Consider the following 25,250-nt stretch of genomic DNA (forward strand, 5'->3'; position numbering starts at 1 on the left):
AGCCTGAGATGGAAACTTTCAACAGCAAAACCAAAGGTGAAGTAGATTTTTTGAGGCAGAGTCTCACTATGTAATTCAGGATGGTCTTGAAATCTTTACTTAGCCCAGGCTGGTCTCATACTTGTGGCACTTCTCCTGCCTCAGCCTCCTGAGTTCTGGGATTACAGGCATGCGCCACCGTGTCTGGTGGGCATAGATGCAGCAACTATTATGTCCCTTGAAACATAGAGTCAGCCAGTGATTATGTTTTACTTGATCCTAAATATGTGTGGCACAAATAGATAGTTTACAAAGAAAATAACAAGTGCAGATTTTCTTAGAGGACCGGGACTGGAATTCATACAAGATCATTTATAGCAGAAGAAAAACAAAATGTTTCTGGGAACTGCACAAAAACATGATAAAGTGCATTGTGAGCTGACAGGTGAACAGGCAGGCACAGCATCACAAAGATCTACTATGACAACAGGAAAACAAAAAAGATGTCTACTGTGCCCTAAAAAGAAGGACAGGAAAATGAAACATACTTGCTATCAGTGTAAGAGACACTTGTACGTGGAACATACAGTTGTCATGTGCCTTGAGTTTGACAGTTGAAGCAAAGCTTATTTTGTTTGTATTTACATTGTAGTTTACCTTGGTTTTATTTTTGATGTTATCTTTTAGATTTTGTGAGCAAGTAAACAGCTGATGTGAAAATGATGTCTATTCTAAGCACTACTACTTTTTTATATTTTATTTTATGGATAATATTATTTCCCTGCTAAGTGTATGTTACACAGTATAGTAGGAAGCTCCTGACAAAACAAGAAGATAGAGGGAAAAATGCCACGTAGGAAAGAAAGCTAAGCACACATGCCTTCAGGGTAAGCGAGCCGCGTGCACTCAGCACGCAGTTGTGTGACGTCTGCCTTGGGGGTGACAGTTGAAGCAAAGCTTATTTCTGTGGTACAGTTCTGTCGGTATTTTCATTGTAGGTTGTATGGGAATTAATTTTAAGGTTTACTTTTAAGTTTTGTAAGCAAGTATGCAGCTGATATGAGAATGTTGGTGTCTATTCTAAATGCACAGTACATATTAAGAATTTAATGCATTATTTTATTGGTATTTTATGTTCCTGTTAACTACACATGTAAAATATAATAAGAACCTCCTGACAAAGCAGCAAACCACTGAGATAGTCAGGTAGGTCCTGTAAAAACATCCAGGAAAGCCGAACCCGAGAGCTGTCAGTGTAAGTGACATTAGTGTATGGAATGTGCTGTTGTCATGTGTGTAGACTGCCTTAGCTGTGATAATTGAAGTAAAGATTACTTTTTTGATAAAGTACTACTTGTATGTTCATTGTATACACGTTCTTTTTTAGACTTAGTACACCGAAAAACAGTTGTTGAAAATTTTGATGCTTTTTAATAATAAATATTAAAAATGTAATGCTTTATTTTTGTATTTTTTTCTGTTAAGTGCTCATTGTTTAGTATAATAAAACTCATTAAAGTAAAATTAGTAATTCATCAATGGAAATATTCTAAGGAATAAATGTGGAGAGCTGGGGACATAGCCCAGCAGCACAGCACTTGCAAATGCAAGGTCGTGAGCTTTATTCTCAGTACCCCCCCCCCAAAAAAAAAAACAGTAAATGTGGATCTAACAGACCCATGTTTCGGGCTGCACCTTGATGACAAAATTAGTCTTATGTTTAACACCAGAGTGGTCAGTTAGTTATAGGGGAAAGAAACAGATAAGAGTGGCAGTTATAAGCCAAGAAGAGCCACCAACGTGATTTGGGTTCAAGAAACCATGTCAATAAGGGTGTGTCCCTGATTTCCAGCCTTTCTACTGGGTTATAAATTCCAGAAACAGTGATGGAGTTCATATGTTAATTATTTGATACAGTAGCCAGAGTTACCCATGTGGTGATCACAGAAGTTTCTGTGTTGTGTGCAAAACTCAGAAGTCAGCAAGAAAGGTATTAAGAGCCAGCTGAATAGGGGAAACAGGCAGGCAGTACTGCTGTAACTGAGGAATACAGAAAGCTCAGTCTTGTAAATAACCAAATACACAAATGTAAACTAATGTGGTATGAGTGTTGCTGAGTAAATTAGCAAAAAATTATAAAATGTTAATATCCAATACTGGTACTCATTCACTGCTAATGGCATTTTAAAGTAGTATGTTAGAAGAATAAAATAGTTCATTTACTAAGTAAATAACCCTCATTCAATAATTTAGTAAAAATAAGATGCTCATATTTATTTTTCTCTGATACTGAGAAGCGTATTTTAAACTAATCTGCGTTAAACAAGAAAAACTTTGCATTAAATACTTTTTAAAATTAACCACCGAAGAAAATAATTAATAGCTATTGAGCAGAAATGTTGTTTTAGGATTTTCCTTAAAATTATTAACCACAAGAGACATATTTTAATTATCAAATTGTATAATAATCTGTCAGTAACTCACTGAAATGGCCTTTTGATCTGTAGGAACATGTGTGTTTATACCTGAGTACTCTATAGTTTTGCCTCTGGTTTACTAAACTGGGAAAAATCATTTAAACTCATTACTTACTGCTGCAAATTCCTTGAAATTTTTGTAAAGTATTTATTTCAAAAAACTAATCTGAAACATATTAAAGTGTGGTTGTACAGTTTTAAATATAGTTTAGTGTACATTTGTTTGCTCTCTGGCTAACAGGCAAGTAACTCTGTGGCACATTATTTTACAGGTACTCCCAGTTTTATTTGGAGGATAGCTTTTGCCACTATAACATGTTTAACCACCATTTCTTTGATGGAAAGGTAAGGATCATGACCATTATCTTTCTTCTCTTAATACAAAATAACAAATTCAAGAGTACCTCCTTTGTTGTTTTTCTACCATTTTAACTATAATTTTTGTATTATTATTAGTGGCTGTTAATTTTACCAAATACTGAGTTTCAGTGATCATGTCTGCTGCCCTGCACTCTCCTTTACACTCTCCTTTCCCTCCCTCCTCTTGTCTACTAACAGTCTCCCTTTAGCTTTTATGTTGTCTTTTTTATACTCCACACAATAGTGAGAACACGTGATACTTCTCTTTCTGAATCTGGCTTATTTTATTCAACATGATGACCTCCAGATCCATCTGTTCTCTTGCAGATAACAAAATTTTGTCCTTCTTTTTGGCAGAATAATATTCCTTTGTGTATATATCACATTTGCTTTATTCTTTATTCTGTTGATTGGCACCTAGGCCAGTGACAGTGGACCTTTTAGAGACTGAGTGCCCAAACTGCTACCCAGAGCCCACTTATTTGTTGTAAAGAGCCAACACTGCAATTGAACCTGAATACTGAGGTTTTAGTTTAGAAAAGACAACTCATGCATTAATGTCTTTTGTCTTACAAGAAAAACAAGTAACATGTGCCAAAGATTCGCCACCATTTTTATTCTTAGAGCTCTTGGTTAGTCCTACTACAAAGTAAAACCCATAACTGAGCAGGCAATCACACCTGCCAAGATGCTGGCAAAAATGTGTAGAAATTATCGAGAAGACAGCTTGATCCTTACTCATGGATGTATCTGTACAAATCAGTTTTTTAAAAATCTGTGATTTGCTTAAATATGCATTGTCCTTGAGATATTAGTTAAGATAGTGTGAAACCCAAGCTAGCCTAGAAAAGTAAGCATTATTACTTGGGATTGAAAATAAGTCTTCTGATTTAGTAAATAGAGTGCTCTTTCCATTAGAATCAACTTAGCATTGGGGTGCCTATTTCCCAGCCACAGTAGCATTAAAACCAAGAACTGAAGCTGTCAGCAGTTAGACTTAGGTGTGGTAGTTCAGCTTCCCAGAGGGTTTATGTGGCTGGTAGTCGCTGGGTTTTGAGAAGTGACTCGATGAGTGTGGAGGAAAGCAGGGTGCTGAAGTCACTCAAGAGTGATAGTGAGGGCTTCTCGCTAAGACAGTGCGGTGGGCAGGAGGTCAAGGGAGCAGGTTGTGTAGATGGCTGCACAGAGGACCCACATAGAAGGAGAGCAGACGCGTGATTAATGTACCGGGAGGGAACTAGTGCTGACTCGGAGGGGCCTGGGCTTCTTTTTAGCCTCAGGACCGAGGACAAGGAGTTTGAGTACTCCTGGGGATGTCATGACCTTTATGTGACCACAAGGCCGGCTCTGGGACATAGTCATGAGAGTAGGGGTATTTGATGCTGAGTGAGGAAGAGGTTGATGTTTTTGTTGTTGGTGATTTTTGTGGGGTTTTTTGTTTTGTTTTGTTTGTTGGCTTTTTAATACTGTACCGTGATTTTGTTTTCATTTTGAACAATGAAAACAAGGGTAGAATTACACTTAAATTCCTATTGGCCTGTGTTCTTTAAAAAGTAACGTGCAGTAGCCATTTCTAGAAAGTTTATAGAATTACTTTCTAAGTTTCTAAAATAATGATTGGAATAAGCTGCCAAGACTGAGCCCCACTTTGTCTTTGCCCCAAGAAAATAGTTGTCTAGCCAGACTTGCCTTCTGCTGTATTTTAGCAGCAGTCTCTGAGTCATCCTGCAGCATGAAGATTGATCTGCAGAAGATGCTGTAATGATTTTACTATCCATCTGCCCTTTGTCTGCCTACTCTAAAAAGTTAAGTTTTCCAGTGGAGATTTGCCATCTCCTGATCAGTGTTGGAGCGTCTGCTGTCTGCCTGGCGTCTGTGAGGCTGTGCGGGGTGCTTGGGGAACGAGATTTAGTCTCAGCACCTCACCAAGCTTCGGGCCATTGGATTAAAGAGCAGGAGTTTCCTACACAAGGCTTTCTCCTCATCATTTGGGCAGTCTAAGTAATAACAAGTGTCCTGTGCTCAGCAGTAAAAGGAGTGAACATGAGCACGGAGGCTGCGTAAGGAGGACGCGTGCCCTCAGCGATAACTGATGTGAGTGCCAGGGTACGTTCTGCCCACTTGGCAGCATAGAAAGCCACCTTTTCCCACGGCGGCCACCTCCAGGAGGCTTGGCAGCTCACAACAGCTGACACACCATTGCTTCTTACCTGGAAACAGCTTTCATGTTTTCTAAATGAGGTGAAGAGTTTAGGTGTTGTTTACTTGTTTATTTTCTTTTCCTGCTTTTAATTCTGAGGAATTTGAAGGGTTTGAAAATCCTCACCTGTGTCTCCAGTTCTCCTTTAGGTGGGCAGGACAGAAGTGCGAGGCAGCCCTGAAAACTGGCTTTCCCTGTGGCTGCAGCCTCTGCTGCAGGTGGGGACCAGCAGGGAAATAAGAGCTCTTCCCTAGGGAAAGGGACCATGAAGTCTTAATTTTCCCTCTCATCAGTTTGGTCTCTTTAAAGTGATTTAGTGGAGAATAATATGTATTTTATTATAGAGTACATAGAGGTTTATTAAAATATCTTTAGATATTAAAGTCTTGTGCCATTTATTTTGTTTTTGAGACAGGGTCTTACTATGTACTACAGACTGATCTTGAATTTATGGAGATCCTCATGTGTCAGCCTCCCGAGTGCTGGGATTACAGGCGTGCACCACCTGCTCGGCTTGTTACTTTTATATAGTGTGTTGATTTACTTTTGTAGATACTTGAAAACTACTTCTGGACTGGAGATAGGATGGTAGTGTATCTCCTATTACCTTCACCCAAAGTGAAAAATGATAAATACCCTAGTTAATGTTAATTTTGCAGTATTAACTAACAATACTTATTTCAGCCTGTTGGGAAAAATGTGTGACTAGCACAATTTCATGGACGATATAAGCTTTGTCATTTGTGAGTTTTCATTTATTTACTTACTTGCATGTTCAGATGTATCTGTCATTTACCTGATACCCCAAAGCATGCAAATGTTTAACTGCTAATTTATGGCTATTATTAAGCTGAACTCATGGTGGTGCACAAGCCAGATAGGAAAAACGCATGTCTTATTCTTCCTTGTGTCCCCGGAGCTTAGCGCTGGCCCTGTTCCTATTTGTTGACCTGAATTGAATTCTTTAGATAGTTTCCATGGGTAATGAGTTTCTCTCTTTTAGGTTACTAAATTTAGTTTTCTAATTTAACTATTTGAAATGTGTAGTTGTCTGATAGTGATGGTGTTTGAATTTGCAGTTTAAAACCTGCTCATCAGGGAACCCGAAGATAAAATCCGACTGGGGTGGGCGTGGGGAGAGCTCATGGAGGGCCCCTGAGTGTCACTGAGGCACCCTGCAGGCAGACTGATGTCAGAGCTCCTAGTGCCCTCCAGCCTTCCAGGGGCCTTCCAGTACTAACTTAGAAATGCATTCGGTCTGTTCCAGCCTGCCCTTGAAGTGTGCAGAGCATTTCTACAGGAAGATAAAGGTGAAGGAGTCATTATGGTGACAGACCCTCCTTTTGGTGGCTTGGTTGAACCTTTGGCTGTCACATTCAAGAAGTTGATTGGTATGTGGAAAGAAGGTCAAGGCCAAGGTGTGTAACTATTTAAGGACAAAACAAACACGTGTCTATTTGTTTCTTGTCACTTTAGCCAAGGTCAGTGAATCAGGACACTGGTAGAGTGTACATGTTTTAGGGGGGAAAAGGTTATTTGATGAGAAGCAAACTTCATTATTGTGGTACACTTTGAATTGTCCTCATCATATGTTTTTAAAAAGAGTGGCTGTTTTGACAGTGGCATATTATAAACAACAGTGACCAACTGTTAACATTTGTGCTGTGAATGGCTGAGTGGCTGCATGTGTGGGTGCTTTTTAGGTACTGAGCAGATGAGGAAACCAAGCACATACATTCCCCTCTTCCTGAAGTCTTGTCCCAGAACTCTGAGGGCACCTGATCCCAGGCCCAGCGCACCACGTCCTACCAAGGTGGACCTCTGCCAGACCAGTCAGGGCTAGAAGTGACTTGCAGGTCACCAGCCTGGAGCAGCCTAATGGCTGCGGGTAATTGTTTAGTTTAAAGTGGCTTAGGACTTTTGAGTGTTGTGTGACTGTGTAATTAGTCAGTGTGATCACTTTTTAGATACAGCCTCTAGCTTGTGTATTGGTAAATTGTAAGAAAGTGTCAGCAGTCATGTGATCAAGCTTCTCCATTAATTTGGCTATGTAAGTAGTGTGTTTTTGTAACAGAATATAAGTGAAACCTAAGTTAAAACATGACCCTTCTCATCGTGCTTGCCAGGCAGGCACTTATGCCACCGAGCTATCTCTCCAGCCCCCGTTTGCTATTCTTAAGACCACTAATCAGAGTAGATAAATACAATATTTTATTGTACGTATAAAAGAACTTTTCTGCTGGGTGTGGTGATGTATGCCTGTAATGCCCATCCCAGCATTTGGGAGGCTGAGGCAGGAGAATGCCTGCAGGTTCAAGGCCAACCTGAACAAAACAGCAAAACAGAACAGCCTTTCCATTGGCCTTTGGAAAGGTCAAATTGTGAGATGAATGTATTGGGTGACTGAGACTTTATCAATACTAGAAGTTTTTCAATTAAAGCTATCTTTTATTCTTAAATATCTATTTCTTACTCTTTTCCTTTTTGTTTTCTCTTATGGTCCATTAGGTGACAGTCTCCAAGAAATGCCCATTTTCTGGATTTTCCCCTACTTTTTTGAGGCCAGAATTTGTCAGTTTTTTCCAAGCTTCTGCATGCTGGATTACCAGGTATAGTAACTATTGTGTTTTCTGGTGTGTTTGGAAAATAGTGATTCTGTTTAAGTAAATATTTGAGTAAATACTCTCCATTGGCTTTCATGAACCTTTGAGCTGTATTAAATGTTAAGCTTATACTCACATAGCGTGGTCACTAAATGTCAGTAATCCCTCAGGGGGCTCCTTACCAAGGCAGACTTTTGAGCGGCAGAAGAAACCTACTAAATCAAAATCAGAGGATAAAACTTCAAAAAAACACACCACATTTTACCAAGCTTCCCAAGGCGGTTCTGAAGGCCGCTGGGTGTAGCCAGTTCATCTGTTCTGTCAGCCGCAGATCCTGTGCCCCAGGTTGGCACCTCGGTGTCACTTTTCTCTGTTTAGAGGTAGCGTGGAAGCGCCCTGCTGTTGCTGGTAGGTACTTCTCAGTGCCACTCAGCGGATACCAGGGACTTGAAAGAGGGGTGTCCTGGTGTGGGGTGACAGAGGAGGCTGGATGACTCACTGAAGCGAGTCGCCCCCTCCCCGTGGCGCAGCTGTGGGAGTTTCCATGCCGTCAGTGAGAACAGGCCAGGGTCCACATTCGCACTGCCTGTCCCTCGGCTCGCTCCTTTCCTTGGGTCCTGCTGTGCTTGTCACCAGCTGGCTGGAATGCTTCCTCTTTGGGTAGTGGTACTTTTCTGTTTGAATTTTCCGTATAATTAGCTGCCCCGGACTATGGCCTGTTAGCCCTAGGACTGTAACTGTTTCCACTACTTGTTTCAAACTAGCCCTTTGGGTCTAGTCTGCTGCCTTGTGTGTGTATGTGTGTGTGTGTGTGCGTGTGTTCTGCAGGTTGAACCTTCACACTGAGCTACACTCTCAGCCTTTTAATTTTTTTTTTTTTTTTTTTTTTTTTAAATTTTGGTTCAGGATCCCACAAGTGGCCCAGGCAGGGCTTGAATTTGGGATCTTCCACTGCCACCCAGCTCAGACTAATCTTTCTAACCTTATAAAGGGATGTGCCATAATGAAAATTATTTCAAAATTTACGGAGAAACAGTGTTGCCAAAAAGGAGGGAATTCCCAAACAGCGTGTATTATAATTTTTAAGTACAGTATTCACTTCTGTTCAGTTTTAAAAGCAGTTTTTGCTTGTTTATAATCATAGAAGGCAATTTTGAATTCTTTCTTCTCTAGGACTTTTATAACTGTATGTATGTATTTATTGAGACATGAATTATTACGTATGTATTTATTTATTGAGACATGGTCTTGCTCCGTATACTCTATGTAGTCCATGTTGGCCTGGATCTCCCTAGGTCTAGGTGACTTCACACTCAGGGGGTCTTGCCGCAGCCTCCTGAGTGCTGAGATGCCAGATTTGTTCCACTGCACCCAGCTCTTTAAAGATACCATATAATCCTTATGCTTTTAATAACTTCAGATTATCTCACTCGGGGGCTGTTTTATTACTCCCTTCTTTTTGGACTATAGTTTGTGTTAGAGTATTCTGGTGCAGTAGAGAAGCAAAAAGTAAAAAAATGAAAAGATCAGGTTTATTGAGGACGCAGAGAGAAGCACACAACCTGTGGTGGTTGGCCTGTCTCCTTGACCGGATACGGAGAGGCAGGAGGTTACATGACTCTGATTGGAAGTGGCGCACGGGGCGGATGTTGATGACGTATGAGGAACTGACTGGGATTTTCTTTGCATGCAAATAGGAAGGGGAGTTGCAATTAGGGCTGAAGAAGGAGGAGGAAGTGGTAACCCTTCCTGCTTTGGCCTTCTGTCACGTTAGACCACTGCCATAATTGTATAGTAATTTATACTACGGCAAGAACCTTTCAGTTTGCTTCTCTCCTTTAGGTGCTATGAAGAACACTGCAACAAACATCTCTTTTGCATGTAGTTTTCTCAGAGCTTACATAATTTGGTTAAAATAGATTTCCAAAACTGAGATTACCTTCTCAAATTTAATGGACATTTTTATGGCTTATGAGCCATATTAATAGGCTTCATCTAAAAGTATGCAGTGAGTCATTTTAACTTTGATTGGAGCTCTGCTTCAGACCTAATCTTCAATGTGGACCCTCTCAAAATGGTGCTTCTTTTAGGGCATCCTGTTTTCTGGATTCTTATCTGGAGGATTCTTCTAGAATTGATGTCTATTATGGTTTGTGTGTGGATGTCCCCACAAAGCCTCATGCAGTCATGGAGGCGCTTTTCGGTTGTGGACTTTTAGGTTTGTTATTGATTCACCCCTATGCTGGCATTATGGGTGTTAGTGCTACACCCACCCTAGGGTGGATAACCTACATACAACATAAGAGACAGAAAGAGTCTTCTCTCTGCCCTCCTCCTTTTTGCCTCTTTAGCTCTGGTTGTTTTTGCTTCTGCCTTCTGCCACCATGAAGTGTTGCCCTCTGCCATGCCTTCCTGCTGTGGAGCCAGCTGATTATGGATTGAAACCTCCACAAACTTTAAGCTAAATCACCCTTTTCTTCCCTAATTTTGGGTGTCAGATATTTTGTCCCAGCAATGAAAGAAAAATAATTAAGATGATGGCTGTGATGCAGCAATAATTTACAGCTTCTAAAGGCATTAATTGAGTGAAAGGTTCCAGCTTCCAGCAGCACCCGCTGCTTTTGACAGTGAATAGCGCAATGTGTGGCTCATCGTAGGTGCTGTGTGTGTCAAGTACAAAATTAAATGGAAAAGAGCCTGAACTCTAGAGTGGAAAGGATCTGGGTGTAACCCTGTTCAGTTGCTTATTTAACCTAGATGAAGCTCCTCTTAACCTGTTAAATGAGTATAATAACCGTATACCTGAACACTTACTGTATTTGCTGCCTTCCTTTGACAAGTTTTGTCTTGCTTTTTTTATTTTTCAAAATAAAACAGGTCTTTGTTTTCCTTCTTTTGTTATTTTAACTTCAGTTTCTACATTTTTCCTTGATGCTAGCCTTCATCAAATGAAAAATTTGAATGTCTCCTCTTCTCCTTCACAGATCTGTTCTCATCGTCCTTGATTAGGCTTTTTTTCTCTGACATCAAACTCCTCATCTATAATGCAGTAAAAAACCAAAACAAAGTCTTGAAATGTCTTTTTTGAAAGTACTTTTCAGGTAAAAAGTAGGCAAAAATGCTGCAGATCTTCATAAAGTATAAATTATGTAGACTCTTCGGTGATGAAGCACTTGGTAAGTACAGAATAAAGTAGTTATCAGAGGCTTAGGAAAGCAGGAGTTTTATTAAGGCCAGATTAGAGAGGAAAGGTGCGGTAATGAAATGAAATGCTGATTTAGAGTCAGAATTGTGTGAGTCTACCACTGCCTTTGAGCAGCTGTCTAATGTTGGAGAAGTTGCTTGATCTTTCCAGTCTCTTATTTCCTTCCCTATAAAACAAAATGTTTGAACCAGAGAGGAGATTGTGGTGGCAGAGAAGTTTCCCTCTTAGTGCTGACCTCGGAGACTTCATTGAGCTACCAGGGGCAAGTGGCGAGGAACGTGACTGAGCAGTGGTGTCTACCGCACGGCCGGGAGCGGTGGCCTTCATGTCCCGTGGGCACTGCGTCTGTTCTCACCTCTCCTCCCTTACACATGCCATCGTCTTGCTTCTGCATAACATGGGCTGCTTGTCTGGAATGTTAAAAGTAGATGTCTTTTCTGTTGAGCTGTCATGTTTAAAAATCAGCCTGTATAGGAAACTTCTTCAAGGTTAGTTCCATGGTCAGAAGGGAAAAATATTTGGACAGGAATTTATGGGAAATCATTGTACATTCAAGATGGCAGCCAAAATTCTTGAAACTTTGTAGTGAATATTTAGAGGTTTTTGAGTGAAAAGGAAGATAAGAGATACGGAAATTTTAAATAAGAAATACATGGGAATTGTAAATAAAACGTCACTAGGATATGTGGCATATGCTGGTTGATGGAGCACTTGGGGACTTTTGTATACTGAAATCCAACAGAAAGCAGTCAGGAGAGAGCTGTGGGGTGCTCGTACTCGGTCTTGTTTAACCTGTGGGCCCTGGCACGTTGCCCGAAACATAGTAGGTACAAAATAGGTTTGCTGACTTGAATGTCTTGGTTCTTCCCAGTAACTAGTTCCCGTCTCGTGCTACCAGAAGTGTTTGTGTATAGATCTAATTAAAAGTTGGGAATTGCAGAGATTTTGTGCTTTCCCTCATTTCTATACAGTACTTCATCACATTAATCAGTTCCATGGGAGAAATTTTCTATCTGAAAATGCCTCTCATCATCATTGTGAGTGAAATGTCAGGGATAATGATGGGGAAATGGTGTATCAGCTCTACCGCCAGTGATATGCAATTTGCAAAATTGTGTTTGCTTTACAGCACTTCCACAGGAGGTTTATTTGTGTGGATGAAGCGATGAAATATGGATGTATGTTAGAGGTACATTAATTTACTCTAGCAGCATGCATTTTACATACCATATGTTTATAGTTAATTAGCACAACAAATCCACATTTAAAAATAATAATAATCTCAATTAGGTTATGCAAAATGAAGCAATCAGCCACCTTCCTGACATATAACATTCTTCCACTCCTTGGGTAACCATAAAGACATTGTTCTTCTCCCCTCTTCCATCTGTGATCTATTATATTGCATGGAATATTCCATGTATTAGAAGTCTTTCTACAATATTATTTTCCAACATATGAAAATCTTTGTAAGAGTCTCATGAGAAGAATTGTTTTCCTTATACTCATAAATTTATGTTCAAAATCTTTGTTGAACTTAATAAGGGTCCATGTAGTTATTTGAGTGCACAAAGGAGCACATTAGCAAAAAAATTAGAAATTTAAATCATTTTAAAAGGAAACTACTTCAGGTACTATTTTAAGGTGATTTTGAAGTAAAATCTATTTTTGTCTACTAGTCTCTAATAGGTAACATATATTCATAGAAATTTGAAAGTTGGAAAGCAACAGAGGTAACCTGGGCTGACTTCCCAATGTAATAATCCTCTCTGCTAAATTCATGACAAGCCGTCATCAAGCTTCACTTGCATGCTCTCAGTGAGCAGAGTCCTACAGCCTTACAAGGCAACTCAATTTATTTAATAGCTCTAATCGTTAGAAAATTTTCTCATATTGAGATAAAATATGCTCCCCATTAACTTCTAACCATTGGTCCTAGTTCTGTTCTTTGAAGCAATAAGGGATAAGTCTAATTTCTATTCCATCTGACACCCAGTTAGGAAAGCTGTCAGTTCCTCCAAGTCTTCTCTTTTCTGAGTAAACATCCCCAATTTGTTCAACTGGAAATCCCATTCTTTCCCGTTACTTCCAGTAGAGATGACCTGGTTTATCAGTGTCTCTCTTAAACTGAGACCGAGCACAAGGTGCAGATGGGGTCTGGCAGGAGCCCTTCTGGCTGGGACAGTGTCCTTACATAGGGGTTGCCTGGGAGCCCGTGGCTTCCACACCGGAACAGGCATTGCGCGCACTGTGCCACCAGCTGGAAACTCCTGTAGCTGTGCACCCGTCCCCTGGCCCTCCTTATTCACAGCTGAAGCTTAGGAACCAGCCTTTCTCAGTGTGTTCCCCTGGAAATGTGACAGGCACTCACAGGGAACTGGTGGGGTCCTGGAGAGACCGAGGCTCCACCACCAAAGGCCTCGCCCTCATCACCAAGTGCTTACATTTCTGTGATTTGCTTATTAGCCAGCTTGCCGGCCAGTGGTGCTGTCAGCTCCTGTGTATGTTCTTCCTCAGAAGAGAACTGTGTTATCCCACCTTATCTGAAAGCTGAGATCTGCCTGTATTGGACCCACACAAAGCTCCTGATACTCTTGTGGATGATCTAAAGTAGTGGTTCTCCAACTTGAGTGTGCCAGGAGCCTTGTTAACTGGGCCCTGCTCCCAGTGTTTCTAATTGATTAGGCCCTCTGCCAGTGCTGGAGAACTTGCATTTCTCCCAGATCCCAGGTGAGGCTGGTGTTGCCAGTCCACCTGGGGAATTACTGATCTAAGGATGGGTTAGTGACCAGGTTAGCTCCTAGCAGAGCCAAAGCCAAGCTGAGAATGTGTGTGGACAGCGGCGGAGGTGGGGGAGATGCTGATGGAGATCTTGCTTTTAGCTTTAGAGATACTCTGCTGAGACTGCGAAGTAGGGATCTTGAGAAGAGGTGAGTGCAGGAATAGTCATTATGGAGGAGCAGCTGCAGTGGGCGTGCTCTCCTCACCTCCATGTTGCACCCCATCCCAGGCCCTGGACTCAGCAGTTTACATGCGTGGTGCCGTTTAGCACCTTAGCTTCCCAGCAGCTAAGGTAGGAGTGGCCAGCCTCTTCTTACAGGTGTGAAACTTGTAAACTTGCCTAAGGTCACATAACAAGTAAGTGGCAGGGCGACAGCCTGGCCCCAAACCAGTGCTCCTCCTGAATGAGAGAGGGCAGATAGAGGACAGCCAGCCTGAGGCTGCAGTGGGGCTGGGGAGCTTTACATGCGCACAGGAATGGCTCAGGGCTTACTTTTAATGCATTTTTTTTTTTTTTTTTTTAGACAGGATTATACTATGTAGTTCAGGCTGGCTTCAAACTCATGGCAGTCTGCCTGCCTCAGCCTCCTGAGTGCTGGGATTTCAGGTGTGTGTACCACACCACGAGTGGCTTTTTAACGCTGGTAACACCTAAATTCTTTTTTTTTTTTTCTTTTGGTGGTGGAATTGGGGATTGAACCTGGACACATCCCCTACTGACCTAAATTCCTTTCTTTTTTTAAATTAAATTTATTGGTACAATTTAGATATACTTATCTAATTGATCATTCTTATCATAGGGAGTTTGTACCTGTACATGAAACATCTTTGTACCTCTTTTTTCCCATTCCTCTCCCCTTCTTTCATCCCTTTTTCCTTCCTTATTTACAAAGCTTTCTTTCCATCTTATCTTTTTCTCATTTTTTTCTTTCCCTTTTCTTCCTTCCCCTTCATGTCGCCCTAGTTCCCTTATCCTTTTGAACAATTTCTTTCAGAATTTCTGTTTCACATTTTGGTGTTATTTACACTTTCAGTTTTTCACACCAGAGAGATAATATGATGTTTACACATGTGTGTCTGCTTTGTTTCACTTAAGAGTATGGTCTCAGGCTCCATCCACTTAGCTATAAATGACTCAACTTTATCCTTTATGGCTGAGTAATGCTCCACTGTATTAAAAAAAAACTTTTTATCCACTCATCAGTTAAAGGCCTGTAGGGTTGTTCCTAAGATTTTTAACTATTACAAACTGTGCAGATGTCTCTGTGGTATGATACTTTGAATTCTTGTGGAAAGATACCAATAAGGGGAATAGCTGAGTCGAAAGGAACCTCTAGTCCTAGTTTTTGAGGAATTTCTGTACTGATTGCACCACTGGTTGCACCAGTCTGCACTCCCTCTAACAGTGGAGAAAGGTTCGTTTTCTCTCCAGTGTTTGTTACTGGTTGATTTCTTGATAATAGCCATTCTTTCTGGGCTGAGGTGGACTCTCAGTGTTGTTTTCATTTGCATCTCTCAAAGGATCAGTGATGCTGAACATTTTTTCATGTATTTATTTGCCATTTGTATTTCTTCATCTGAGAAATGTGTGTTCATCTCAGATACCCAGTTTTGAATTGGGTCTTAAAATTTTGCAGAGGATCAGTTTGTATAAATTTTTTACATATTCTGGATAGTAGTCCTTTGTCTTGGGAACAGCTGGCTAAAATTATTGCCCACTGTGGGTTTTCTCCACTCTTGGTGGTTTCTTTTGCTGTGCAAAACTTTTTAATAAGAGGAGATCACATAGTTCCTGTGTGATTGGAGTTTTGTTCATGAAGTCTTTGCCTACCTGGATGTCTTCAAGAGTTCTACTTACTCTCTGTCCCAGCAGATGTAGTGTTTCTGTTTTAGTGTTTAGATCTTTACATTTTGACTGTAGTTTAATGCATGGGGATAGACATGTGTCTAGTCCTAGTTTTCAGCATATGGAGAGCCAATTTTTCCAGCACTATTTATTAAAGGCTACCATTCTTCCAGTGAACATGTTTGGTTCCTTTGTCAAAGAGGCTGGTGACCTTCTATTCTGTTCCATTGATCCCTGGGTCTGGTGTGTGTGTGTTTGTTTGTTTGTTTTTACCAATACAATGCTGGGGTTGTTTGTTTGTTAATTCACAGTGTAAGCTACATTCCTGTCTCTTTTTTTATTTTTTATTTTGAGAGAGTCCCCTTAAGTTGCTCAGGCTGGCCTCAAACTGGTGATTTTCTGTCTCAGCTTCTTGAGTAGCTAGGATTACAGGCATGCACCATTGTGCCTGGCCTAAAATCTAATTTCTTAACTATATAATACAGTATCTTACAAAATCTATTGTATTGGATACAAGATTGGAGTTGTCCCCTTAATAGCTGGAACACGTATTTATCATAACAACTTGTATTTTTCTTATAATGAAATTTCACTGCCATAGAGGCCTCCCCGAGGCTGCTCATTAATACAGAAAACTCCCCAGCACTCGAGAGGCTGAGGCAGAAGGATCATTGTGAGTTCAAGACCAGCCTATATTACGAAGTGAGCTCAAGGCCAGCCTGAACTGCATAGTGACATCCTGTCTCAGAAAGGCAAAAAATAATAACAATAAAATAAAATAGAAAACTCTTACTTTTAAGAATTTATTAAATCCTTTGATTTAGCTTGTATCATCGGCTTCTTTATTGTATTAGTCACTTTTCATTCCTAGGAGAGAATCCTGACATGGATGACTTAAAGGAGAGGAGAATTTATTTTGGCCTACAGTTCCTAAAGTTTCACTGGCTCAAAGGCAGAAACATCACAGAAGGGCATGGCAGAGAAAAGCTGCTTACCTGAGGGCAGCTAGGAAGCAGGGTTAGCTAGGAAGAGCCAGAGAGGACCAGATGCAGTCCCCGAGGTCACCCTCCAGGTTATGACCCAGACACATCCAGAAGTGTGCATTACAGATGTCCTAGGTGGCTATCAAGCTTCTCAACATTAACCATTACATTTATTTATTGATTAAAGGCATTTAGTGAATGGCTTGAGTAAGTTTTCTTTTTGCTTTTTTTTTTTTAACCTTCTAGGTAGATTATGATAACCATGCACTTTATAAACATGGAAAGACAGGTCGAAAGCAGTCTCCTGTGCGTATATTTACCAACATTCCTCCCAACAAAATAACCCTTCCCACTGAAGAAGGGTACAGGTAAGATCGCAGTAAGACCTAGAAATTCACAAGTCCCCCAGTGTGCGTTACCTAACTATAAAGTGTTCTCAGTATTGAGTCATTTAGTTCTATTCTTTTTAAGTTTAGTCCACGATTTTATATTGAATTGAATTCTGATTACCTCTAGCTTTTGGAACAACTGTCTTGTAAACTTAACTGTACTGTTAAACTCAATAAACACTGTATATGTTGCTGATTTTGCTGTCTTTCCTCTTTAGATTTTGTCCACTGTGTCAACGATACGTTTCTCTTGAAAATCAGCACTGTGAGCATTGTAATTCTTGTACATCCAAGGTAGAAGTTTCTTGTCTAGTGCATTTTTATTTAAATATATTAGTTATATTTTAGTTTACTAGTCATTGCTTTTTAAAACTCTCTGTTGCAGTTTGTGTTAATATGTATCACCATCATTAATTATACTTTAATATAATAGTACTTCATTTCTAATTATAGAGTACAGCAGCTTGTTAAAGTACTTCCTTCATCATCATCAACAGTTCCTTGAATTCATTTCCATGTGGTGCTCTGTGACTGCTAAAATTAGGAGTGTTTCAAATAAGCCACTAAATGAGTGCTAAATTTATATCCCTATTGAGGGCAAAATTATGGTGTTTTAAATAAGGCATTGAACTGTTAGATAGCATCACTGTTCCGGTGGAGTAAAAATTCATAACATGCGCCACGCACTTTGTGAGTGCTAGGCCCTTTCCCAAGAGTTGTGCATCGATTAGCTTACTCCTCACGATAGCCTGGTGAGACAGACCCAGTTACTCCCTGTGTTTTCACAGATGAAGAAGAACTGTGTGGGGCAAATCTATTTATTCATTTAGCCACTATTTTTCATAAACATTTTTAAAAACAATTTGAGCCGGGTGTGGTGGCACATTCCTATAATCTCACTACTCTTAGCGCTTGAGCAAGAGGATTGCGTGAGTTTGAGGCCAGCCTGGGCTACATCATGAGACCCTGTCTCAAAACAAATTAATTTAAAAAAAAACAAAACCCAGAAAATCATTTTGAGTTCACAGCGAAGTTGAGGGAAGGTACCGAGATTTCCCACCTCCCCCTCCCTTGTCTCCCCTGTGTGAATACCATGCTGGGCTCTGCATTGTGATGCTTGGTGACCTCCGTGGTCACGTGCTGACACTCAAGTCCCTGGTTTTCATTCACACGCACTCCTGGTGTTGCACATTCTGTGAGCATGGATGACTGTACAAGGACTTGCACCCACCATTGTAGTGCTGTACCACTTACAGTGTTCTCTAAAACTCTGCTCTGACTGTTCATCCCTCCTGCCTCTCCACCTGCTAGCAAACACTGATCTTTTTCACTGTCTTGTAGTTTTTCCTTTTCCGGAATGTCATGTATTGGAATACCCAGCATATGTGAGTTCATTTCAGGTTGGCTTCTTTCATTTAGGCATTTAAAGTTCCTCCTTCTTTTTTTATGGCTTCATAGCTCATTCTTGTTATGATATTCATTGTCTGGCTGGGTCACCATTTATTTACCTGTTCACCTACGGAGGATATCTTGCTTGCTTCCAAGTTTGAACAATTACAAATAAACCTCTTATTCAGTTTTCAGGAAGGCAGAATGTCCCTTAAGTTGCTTTGTTTATTTTAATGAAATGTAGTAAGAGAGTGCATGTGGTGTTTAGTTTGGCTTTTACACACAATTCTCTAAAGAAAAGGCCACGTTTATGTAAATATTAGAAAGCACATTTTTTATGATTATATAGTTGCACTGTTTGTACGTGTTTTTAACTCTGGTAACACTTCTGATTATATGCTTTCATTTATTTGGGGAATAATCTGTGGTATGCCCAGAATATATAATATATATAATTGGGAAAAACAAAACTTTATTTATACATAGATGGGAAAAATAAATAAGCTGGAATAAGTGTCAGGCGGTGGGAAGGGTGTGACAGGAAGGGGACTTTGCAGGCTGGTGGTGTCTGCTTTTTACCTGGTTACTTCCTCACTGGTCTGTGTAATGCTCAGTCCCAGGAACTGTATTCTTGCGCTCTTTTAGATGTTTTATTTGACTTTTAAAATGACTCAAGCGGTAACTGTAATCTATTTTTCTAAGTTACCGAAGCTCTCAAACCTGAATTCCATGAAGGTTGTGCAGTGTAGACATAAAATTCTGAATCATTAACTCCCTTGAAATTTTCATTTGAGTCTCTTGTGCGTATTGGGCTGCTTGAACTGGAGCGGCATTTCGAGATCACTTGGATAATCTTCTCGTTTCGCAGTTACAGCAATCGAGGCCCATCAAAGAGGCATTTGAGTTGAGTGGAGAAAGGAGTAAATTAAAATCAAAGTAGTTAATTGTGAAGCTCGGGAAGGGGAGAAATAAGAATGAATAATTTACACAGATTTTAATAAGACATTTTAATTTTTAATTGTGGGACTTGATTTTTAATAACAAATTAAACATAATTTAAAATTATTTTTGTAGGATGGCAGGAAATGGAAGCACTGCTTTCTCTGCAAAAAGTGTGTAAAGCCTTGTAAGTATTAAGAGTTGTTTAAGATTCTGTAAAAACATGTTTGATGGTTTTCTTTCATAGGGTTTTTACTTACTTGCATTTATAAAGGAAAAATAATTAATGTATAGCCTTGCATTAGCTCATCTGCTTTCTGGTTTTCATACTTACCTGCACGGACCTTCTGTCTTTGATAAGAAGGCCTACTGCCCTATGTCAGGGTGACTTCTGCCTTCACTGTTAACAGGACACTGTGCTGCCCTGACGGCCTCTGTTGTGACAGTGGCTGTCAGCTCGTGATGTCTTGGGGAAGGAAGGGCTGAATTTGTTGCCTTGTAACTGAACAAAGTTAGTTGGTTTACATCAGATTCCAAATTCTTTATTTTGGTCTCTGTAGCAAAATTAGAACTAGCAACGCGGGCTGAAGATACAGCTCAGTGACATGGAGCCTGCTTGGCAAGGGTGAGGTCCTGAGTTGGATTCCTGGTAGCCCGCCCCCCCCACCCCCCCAAAAAACCAGTTATACAAGCCAGCCAGCCACAGTGTTTTTGGTTTCTCTAGGGTTTGTTTGTTTTGTTTTTTGAGACATGGTCTCACTCTGCAGTCCAGACAGGCCGTGAACTCAGTATGTAGCCTAGGCTGGCCTCAAACTCTTAGTGATTCTCCTGCCTCGGCCCCTCAAGTGCTGGGAGTACAGGTGTGCACCACTATGCCTGGCAAACAGTGTATGAAGTAAGCGTGAGCCCATGTGTGCTACCTTAAAAGTTAGTAAAAGGAAAAATGGCGTTGAATGAACTTCTAACCTAATGTTTATTTTACAGCCTGGGTCCACTGTAGATTTTGCAATCACTGTGCTGTCTCACATCACTCGTGTGAGGGCCCTAATGATGGCTGCTTTATTTGTGGTGAGCTGGATCACAAACGCAGTTCTTGCCCTAACATCGGCATCTCGAAGAAAGCCAGCAAGTTAGTCGAATTCTTTTATTTGCTATAAAATGACTTTTCCTTGTGTGCTTTGTATGGATCAATCTACGAAGGTCCACAGAACGTGGAGAGTGAGACATGCTGAGTGAATGGTCATTTTCACTGTCACATAGATGGGGAAGGGATTATTTGCAGATTATCACATGGCCAGATTTAATATTACATGGAAATTAAGGTTAGGAGAAAAAATTGAACCATCAAGTGATTTGTAATTTTAAAAATGTAGATTAATATTAGTCTTTGAGGCTTTCATAACTTTTGATAATTACAATTATTTTTCATTTGCTTATGTTTATTTTTTTGGCCAGTGAAAAATATTTTTTCATTAAAGTCCAGCCATTTGAATTTTGCCTTCTAGTAAACTGTCACTGTTGTTAATTACTTACACTAAGTAATCCAAAGTAGAAGTGGAATTGTAAACAATTAAATGAAAAATCTTTTTTTGTTTTTATTTTATTTTATTTTATTTCTTTATCGGTACCAGGGATCGAACTCACGGCCATGCGCTTGCAAGGCAGGCGCTTATGCCGCTAAGCTGGATCCCCAGCCCCTAAATGAAAAATCTTACAAATATTCCTTAAAACCTTCAAAACTTAGCGTATAGTCTAATAGACTTCCTGGCCTAGGATTGCTGCAACTGCAGTGTCATTTGGAGTAGAAATAAGTTAGTGACATGCTCAGCCCTCAGTTCTGGGGAATTTATGACACATGGAAACTGAAGTCACACATGGTGACACTGTAGAGTATAGCCTCTTCCTTGCTTTCAAATAGTCAGTACCTTTGGTAGTGCCATATTGGTTTTGTTTTTGTTTTTTAGAGGAAGTCACCTAGTGTCTGTCAGTATCAGATTTTATCAGGTTCCGTTTGCTGGCTTTTTGAGATTCCGTCTTGCTGCATAGCCCAGGGTGGTCCTGAACTTGAGATCTTACTGCCTCAGTCTCACAGTGCTGTCATCACAGGCATGTGTTACACACCTGGCTCAGATTTTACCAATTTTAATTCCAGTTGATTATCTTTTAAGAAGTGGGATGTTTGATAATATAAATAGTATTATTTTTCCTCTCCAGAGACTGCTAAATTCCTGTTAACGGTGCTTTAAAAATACTTTTATAATGAAATTGCTCCTGCAAAAGTATTTTTTTTCTTTAAAAAAAAATTTTTTTTTTTGGTCTTTTTGAGACAAGCTCTCACTGTACATTTCAGGCTAGCCTTGAGCTCACTTTGTAGCCCAGGCTGATTTCAAATTTGCAACAATCCTACTGCCTCAGCCTCCTGAGTGCTAGGATTATAGGCGTGCACCACCATGCCTGGCTAAAAAATTTTTTTTAGTTTTTTGGTTTTCTGGTTTTGAAACAAGATTTTTGCTATGCAGTTTAGGCTGACCTGGAGCTCATCTTGTAGCCCAGGCTGGCCTGGAATTCACAACAATACTGCCTCAGCCTCTTAAGTGCTGGAGTTTCAAATATGTGCCACCATACCTGGCCATTTTTTTTCTTGATAATGGTAAAAAAAAAAAAATTAACATTTTAGCATACGTACCATGAAAAATCTTTCAATCTCATGCTTTTTACAGCTGTCTTATTTTGTTTTTCTCATTCATTGTAATTTTCCTTTAGGTGCCGAGTAGAATGATGCTGGCTCCCTCTTGTGGTGAAAGATCATTTTACCAGTTACATAAGTCCTACTGTAGCTGACAAACCCTAGGTCAGTTTAAGTGCAAGGCAAAATAAAACAGTTAATGACATGTATTCAGTCAGTGCATCACAATTCAAAGACTTTATCTCTGGAAAATTTTGTTTATTTTCCTTCCGTTTTTGTTGACTGTGTCCCCTAGTGAAATCTCATATACTTTAGAACCTGCTTATGAATAGATGAACCGAAGAAGTAAAATGTAAACAGGGATACACAGCTTCATTGACTTTCCTGTTACAGATTGTAATTTACTTTATCAAATTCTCTAAGTTATTATTTATCAGTAAATTTCCTACTTTAACAAAACAGCTGGAGAAGGAAGAAGCACAACACAGTATAAAGTTAATAGTTTTATTTTACGAGGTACCCCAGTTCACAATGCAAAATCTTAAGTAGAGAAAAATGCAAAGTTGTTGCATAAAGTTCTGCATGATGATTATATGAAACTACTAGTCATAGCCAGTATTTATTGAATGACTACTACACAGTTGGCATTTTGCATAACTGAGGAACTTACACTCAAGCGTAATGGGGCGATTAAAAGTGAGTTCTGGAATCCAGCTGGCCTGGGCACTTTCTTCCTGGTGATCATAGTAATACAGAAAGCCTCACTTTCTGAACCAAAAAAACTCAACAGCTGGGGATGTGTTTGCCTGGTCTCCCATCTCCTTGTCACAATTTCTGTATTCACAAGGCTAACGCACAGTGCCAGGTGAGCAGGAAGTGAGGCTGTGTCCATGAGAGGGTCACAGGCTCCCAGCTTCTGTCCTGGGCAGAGCAGAAGGACAAGCTTGTTGCACATGAGAGGTGACCCTGGAAAGCCAGGGAGGTGCCCACGTGTGCCATTGCCGTCTGTGCTGCCTGCTGGTGGGTTCTTGTTAGGGTCAGTGACAAGACCCGCCGCCTAGAGCCCCTGGCTGAGCAGAGCAGTGTCTTTCCCAGGCTCGGCGCCTCTGTAACTTAGTTCAGAGAGCACCAGGAAAAGGAATCTCTTTATGTTCAGGGAAGGTGTAGTGATTTTAGAGAGTATGGACTTCATTTTGAAGTGAGGCTTCAAGAAAATAGGATCACAAAAGGTGGGCATCCTGTGTGTCACCTGCCAGGACCTAGATCTGCAGAAGAAAGGGCAATTAGCTGCTGGGCTTATGAAGTGGGCCCTTTCTATGTGGTCAGGTTTTTCTATTGTGCTATTTCATCCTACAACCTCTGCTGTCACAGGTATTATTCCTGTCCTAAAAAATGTGACTTGGGGTTTGGAGAGTGATGTGCCTAATTGAGCAGTATATCCCCCCCCCAAAAAAAAACAACAACAAAAAAGGGAAAACAAATCCCAAAACAAACACATTGGTGTGGCTATTTACCTCTGTGGGGTGTTTGTCCCCAGGTACTTTGTTCTAAATCCATAGCAACCATCTTTTATAGAAATGTCTTTTCTCCAGCATTTGGCTTAGTCAGGCCTCCATTTCCTTGCTGTTATGGTTAGGATACTGAGGATTTATGCTTACAGTACTACAAATTGTTTTTCTTCTTCTATTTTCTTATTTGGTTAGCTAGTTAATTAAACTTCAGCGTAATTACATAATTCACTATGCTCATTCTAGAAAATAATTTAGCACCTTGTTTTTCAGAGCTGTCAAGAAGCAGAAGCAAAGAAAAAGTATTAAGATGAAAATGGAGACCACTAAAGGACAACCCATGAATTATAATCTGTTACAAGGAAAAAGAAGAGGACGGAAAGAGCCCATCAATATCTCTGCGCTTAAATGTCCAGTGACTTGAGAATAAGGAAGATTTATAGTGCAGCCTTTGATGCCATTTTCTGCAAGTGCCACACTGGACTGAAACTCAGTGGCTTTCACAGGTGCTGCCCCTTCCTGAGCTCAGTAATAGATACGTGGCACTGGCTGGTTTATCGTCCCCTCTGCCTCAGAGCCTGGGCGTTGTTCCTCCTCCGCTGGCGCACCAGCTCTTTCCTCCTCAAGTCTTCCCAGCCTTACTACTTTGGCCTCTTTTTGTCTGAAAAAAAGACCCCGTGCTTCCATTTACAGTGTCGAAGAAAATGAAAATGGAAACCTATGATGTTTGTTCATATTGAACACAAAAATATGTTAAATACTAAACAGTGCTTTAAACCCCTCTTTTGAAGACTAGTCTATCATTCTTAGTTTGAATCTGGAGGCAATGAAAAGAATTTTTACAAAGACACTCTAAAGATAGATATATATATATAGATTAGCTGGACAGGGTGGCACATGCTGAAATCCCAGCACTCATGGAGCTGAGGCAGAAAGGTCGTTGCAAATTTCAGATCAGCCTGGGCTACAAAGTGAGCCCAAGGCTAGCCTGAACTGCATGGCGACACCCTGTCTCAAAAAGACTAAAAAATATATATGCATGTGTATGTATATGTATATGGGTTAAATTACAGTTACATTATTACTTGAGGGGGGTGCCAGGGATTGAACTCAGGACCTTGTGCTTGCCAGGCAAATGCCGTGCCACTGAGCTAAATCCCCAGTCCCACAGTTATACTGTTAAAAATTTATTTCTGCAGTTCTTGTCCTCTGATTGGGTAGACTCCCTCAGTGTCGGATGAGACACTGTGAATTAGGACCTGCTTCGCTGTCTTCTCCCCGTGCTGTCATTTTGTCTCTGTAAATGTAGTTGGTGACAAAGGTGGGATGCTGACTCAGCTCCTCATTCCCTTCCTGACCGAAAGGCCTGGCTGCATGGTCTTGGCTTGGTCACTGGCCAGGTGGACCCGTCGCTTCACTGTCGTGATAAAGACTGTCATAGCTGCAGGTGGTGGATGCAGATGAGACACCCTGGTTCTCACTCTGCTGTGTCATGGGGGAGGCCAGCTAGCAGGGCCACAGCCCTGAATTCCCAGAACAAGCCCGTTATGTCCCCATTTCTCTGCCCGGTGTCTGACCTCCTTAGGACTGAATAGTTGTAAATAACTTAAATTTGCATAGTGACTTTCTTTGGTTCCCAAACAACTGGGTAGAGCCAGTGTGGAGGTGTCTTTGGCGTGGGCTGGAGCTCTGTGAATGCTATACCCCATCTGGTACTTAAATTTCAGGTGAGCCAAGGGCTGTTTGATAGCATGATATGGAATACATGGCCCAACTAATCAGAGAAGTGTTGTATACTATGCAGCATCAAAAGATGAATTGGGGCTGGGGATTTAGCTCAGCGGCATAAGTGCCTGCCTTGCAAACAGGCAGTCGTGAGTTCGATCCCTGGTACCAATTAAAAAA

General features: G+C 40.6%; 1 protein-coding gene across 3 annotated transcripts in view; it reads left to right on the plus strand.

The window, feature by feature from the left end:
* Zcchc4 (zinc finger CCHC-type containing 4) overlaps window positions 1–24,126 on the plus strand; it is a 53,776-nt gene extending 29,650 nt beyond the window's left edge. For 2 of the 3 annotated variants that reach the window (XM_023564065.2, XM_063240563.1), the window contains 8 exons: window positions 2,729–2,801; window positions 6,284–6,434; window positions 7,525–7,625; window positions 16,681–16,802; window positions 17,042–17,117; window positions 19,287–19,338; window positions 20,136–20,280; window positions 23,619–24,126. In XM_023564065.2, the coding sequence (XP_023419833.1) occupies window positions 2,729–2,801; window positions 6,284–6,434; window positions 7,525–7,625; window positions 16,681–16,802; window positions 17,042–17,117; window positions 19,287–19,338; window positions 20,136–20,280; window positions 23,619–23,769 (871 nt within the window). In that variant the 3' untranslated portion in view covers window positions 23,770–24,126. The remainder of the gene's footprint in view (window positions 1–2,728; window positions 2,802–6,283; window positions 6,435–7,524; window positions 7,626–16,680; window positions 16,803–17,041; window positions 17,118–19,286; window positions 19,339–20,135; window positions 20,281–23,618) is intronic. The other variant, XM_063240562.1, reaches the window with a different exon arrangement.
* The last annotated feature ends 1,124 nt before the right edge of the window (window positions 24,127–25,250 follow it).

The sequence above is a fragment of the Cavia porcellus genome, unplaced genomic scaffold (assembly GCF_034190915.1).
Source record: "Cavia porcellus strain 051 isolate PalLab524CR breed Dunkin Hartley unplaced genomic scaffold, mCavPor4.1 scaffold_30, whole genome shotgun sequence".
In the NCBI taxonomy this organism is placed as follows: Eukaryota; Metazoa; Chordata; class Mammalia; order Rodentia; family Caviidae; genus Cavia; species Cavia porcellus.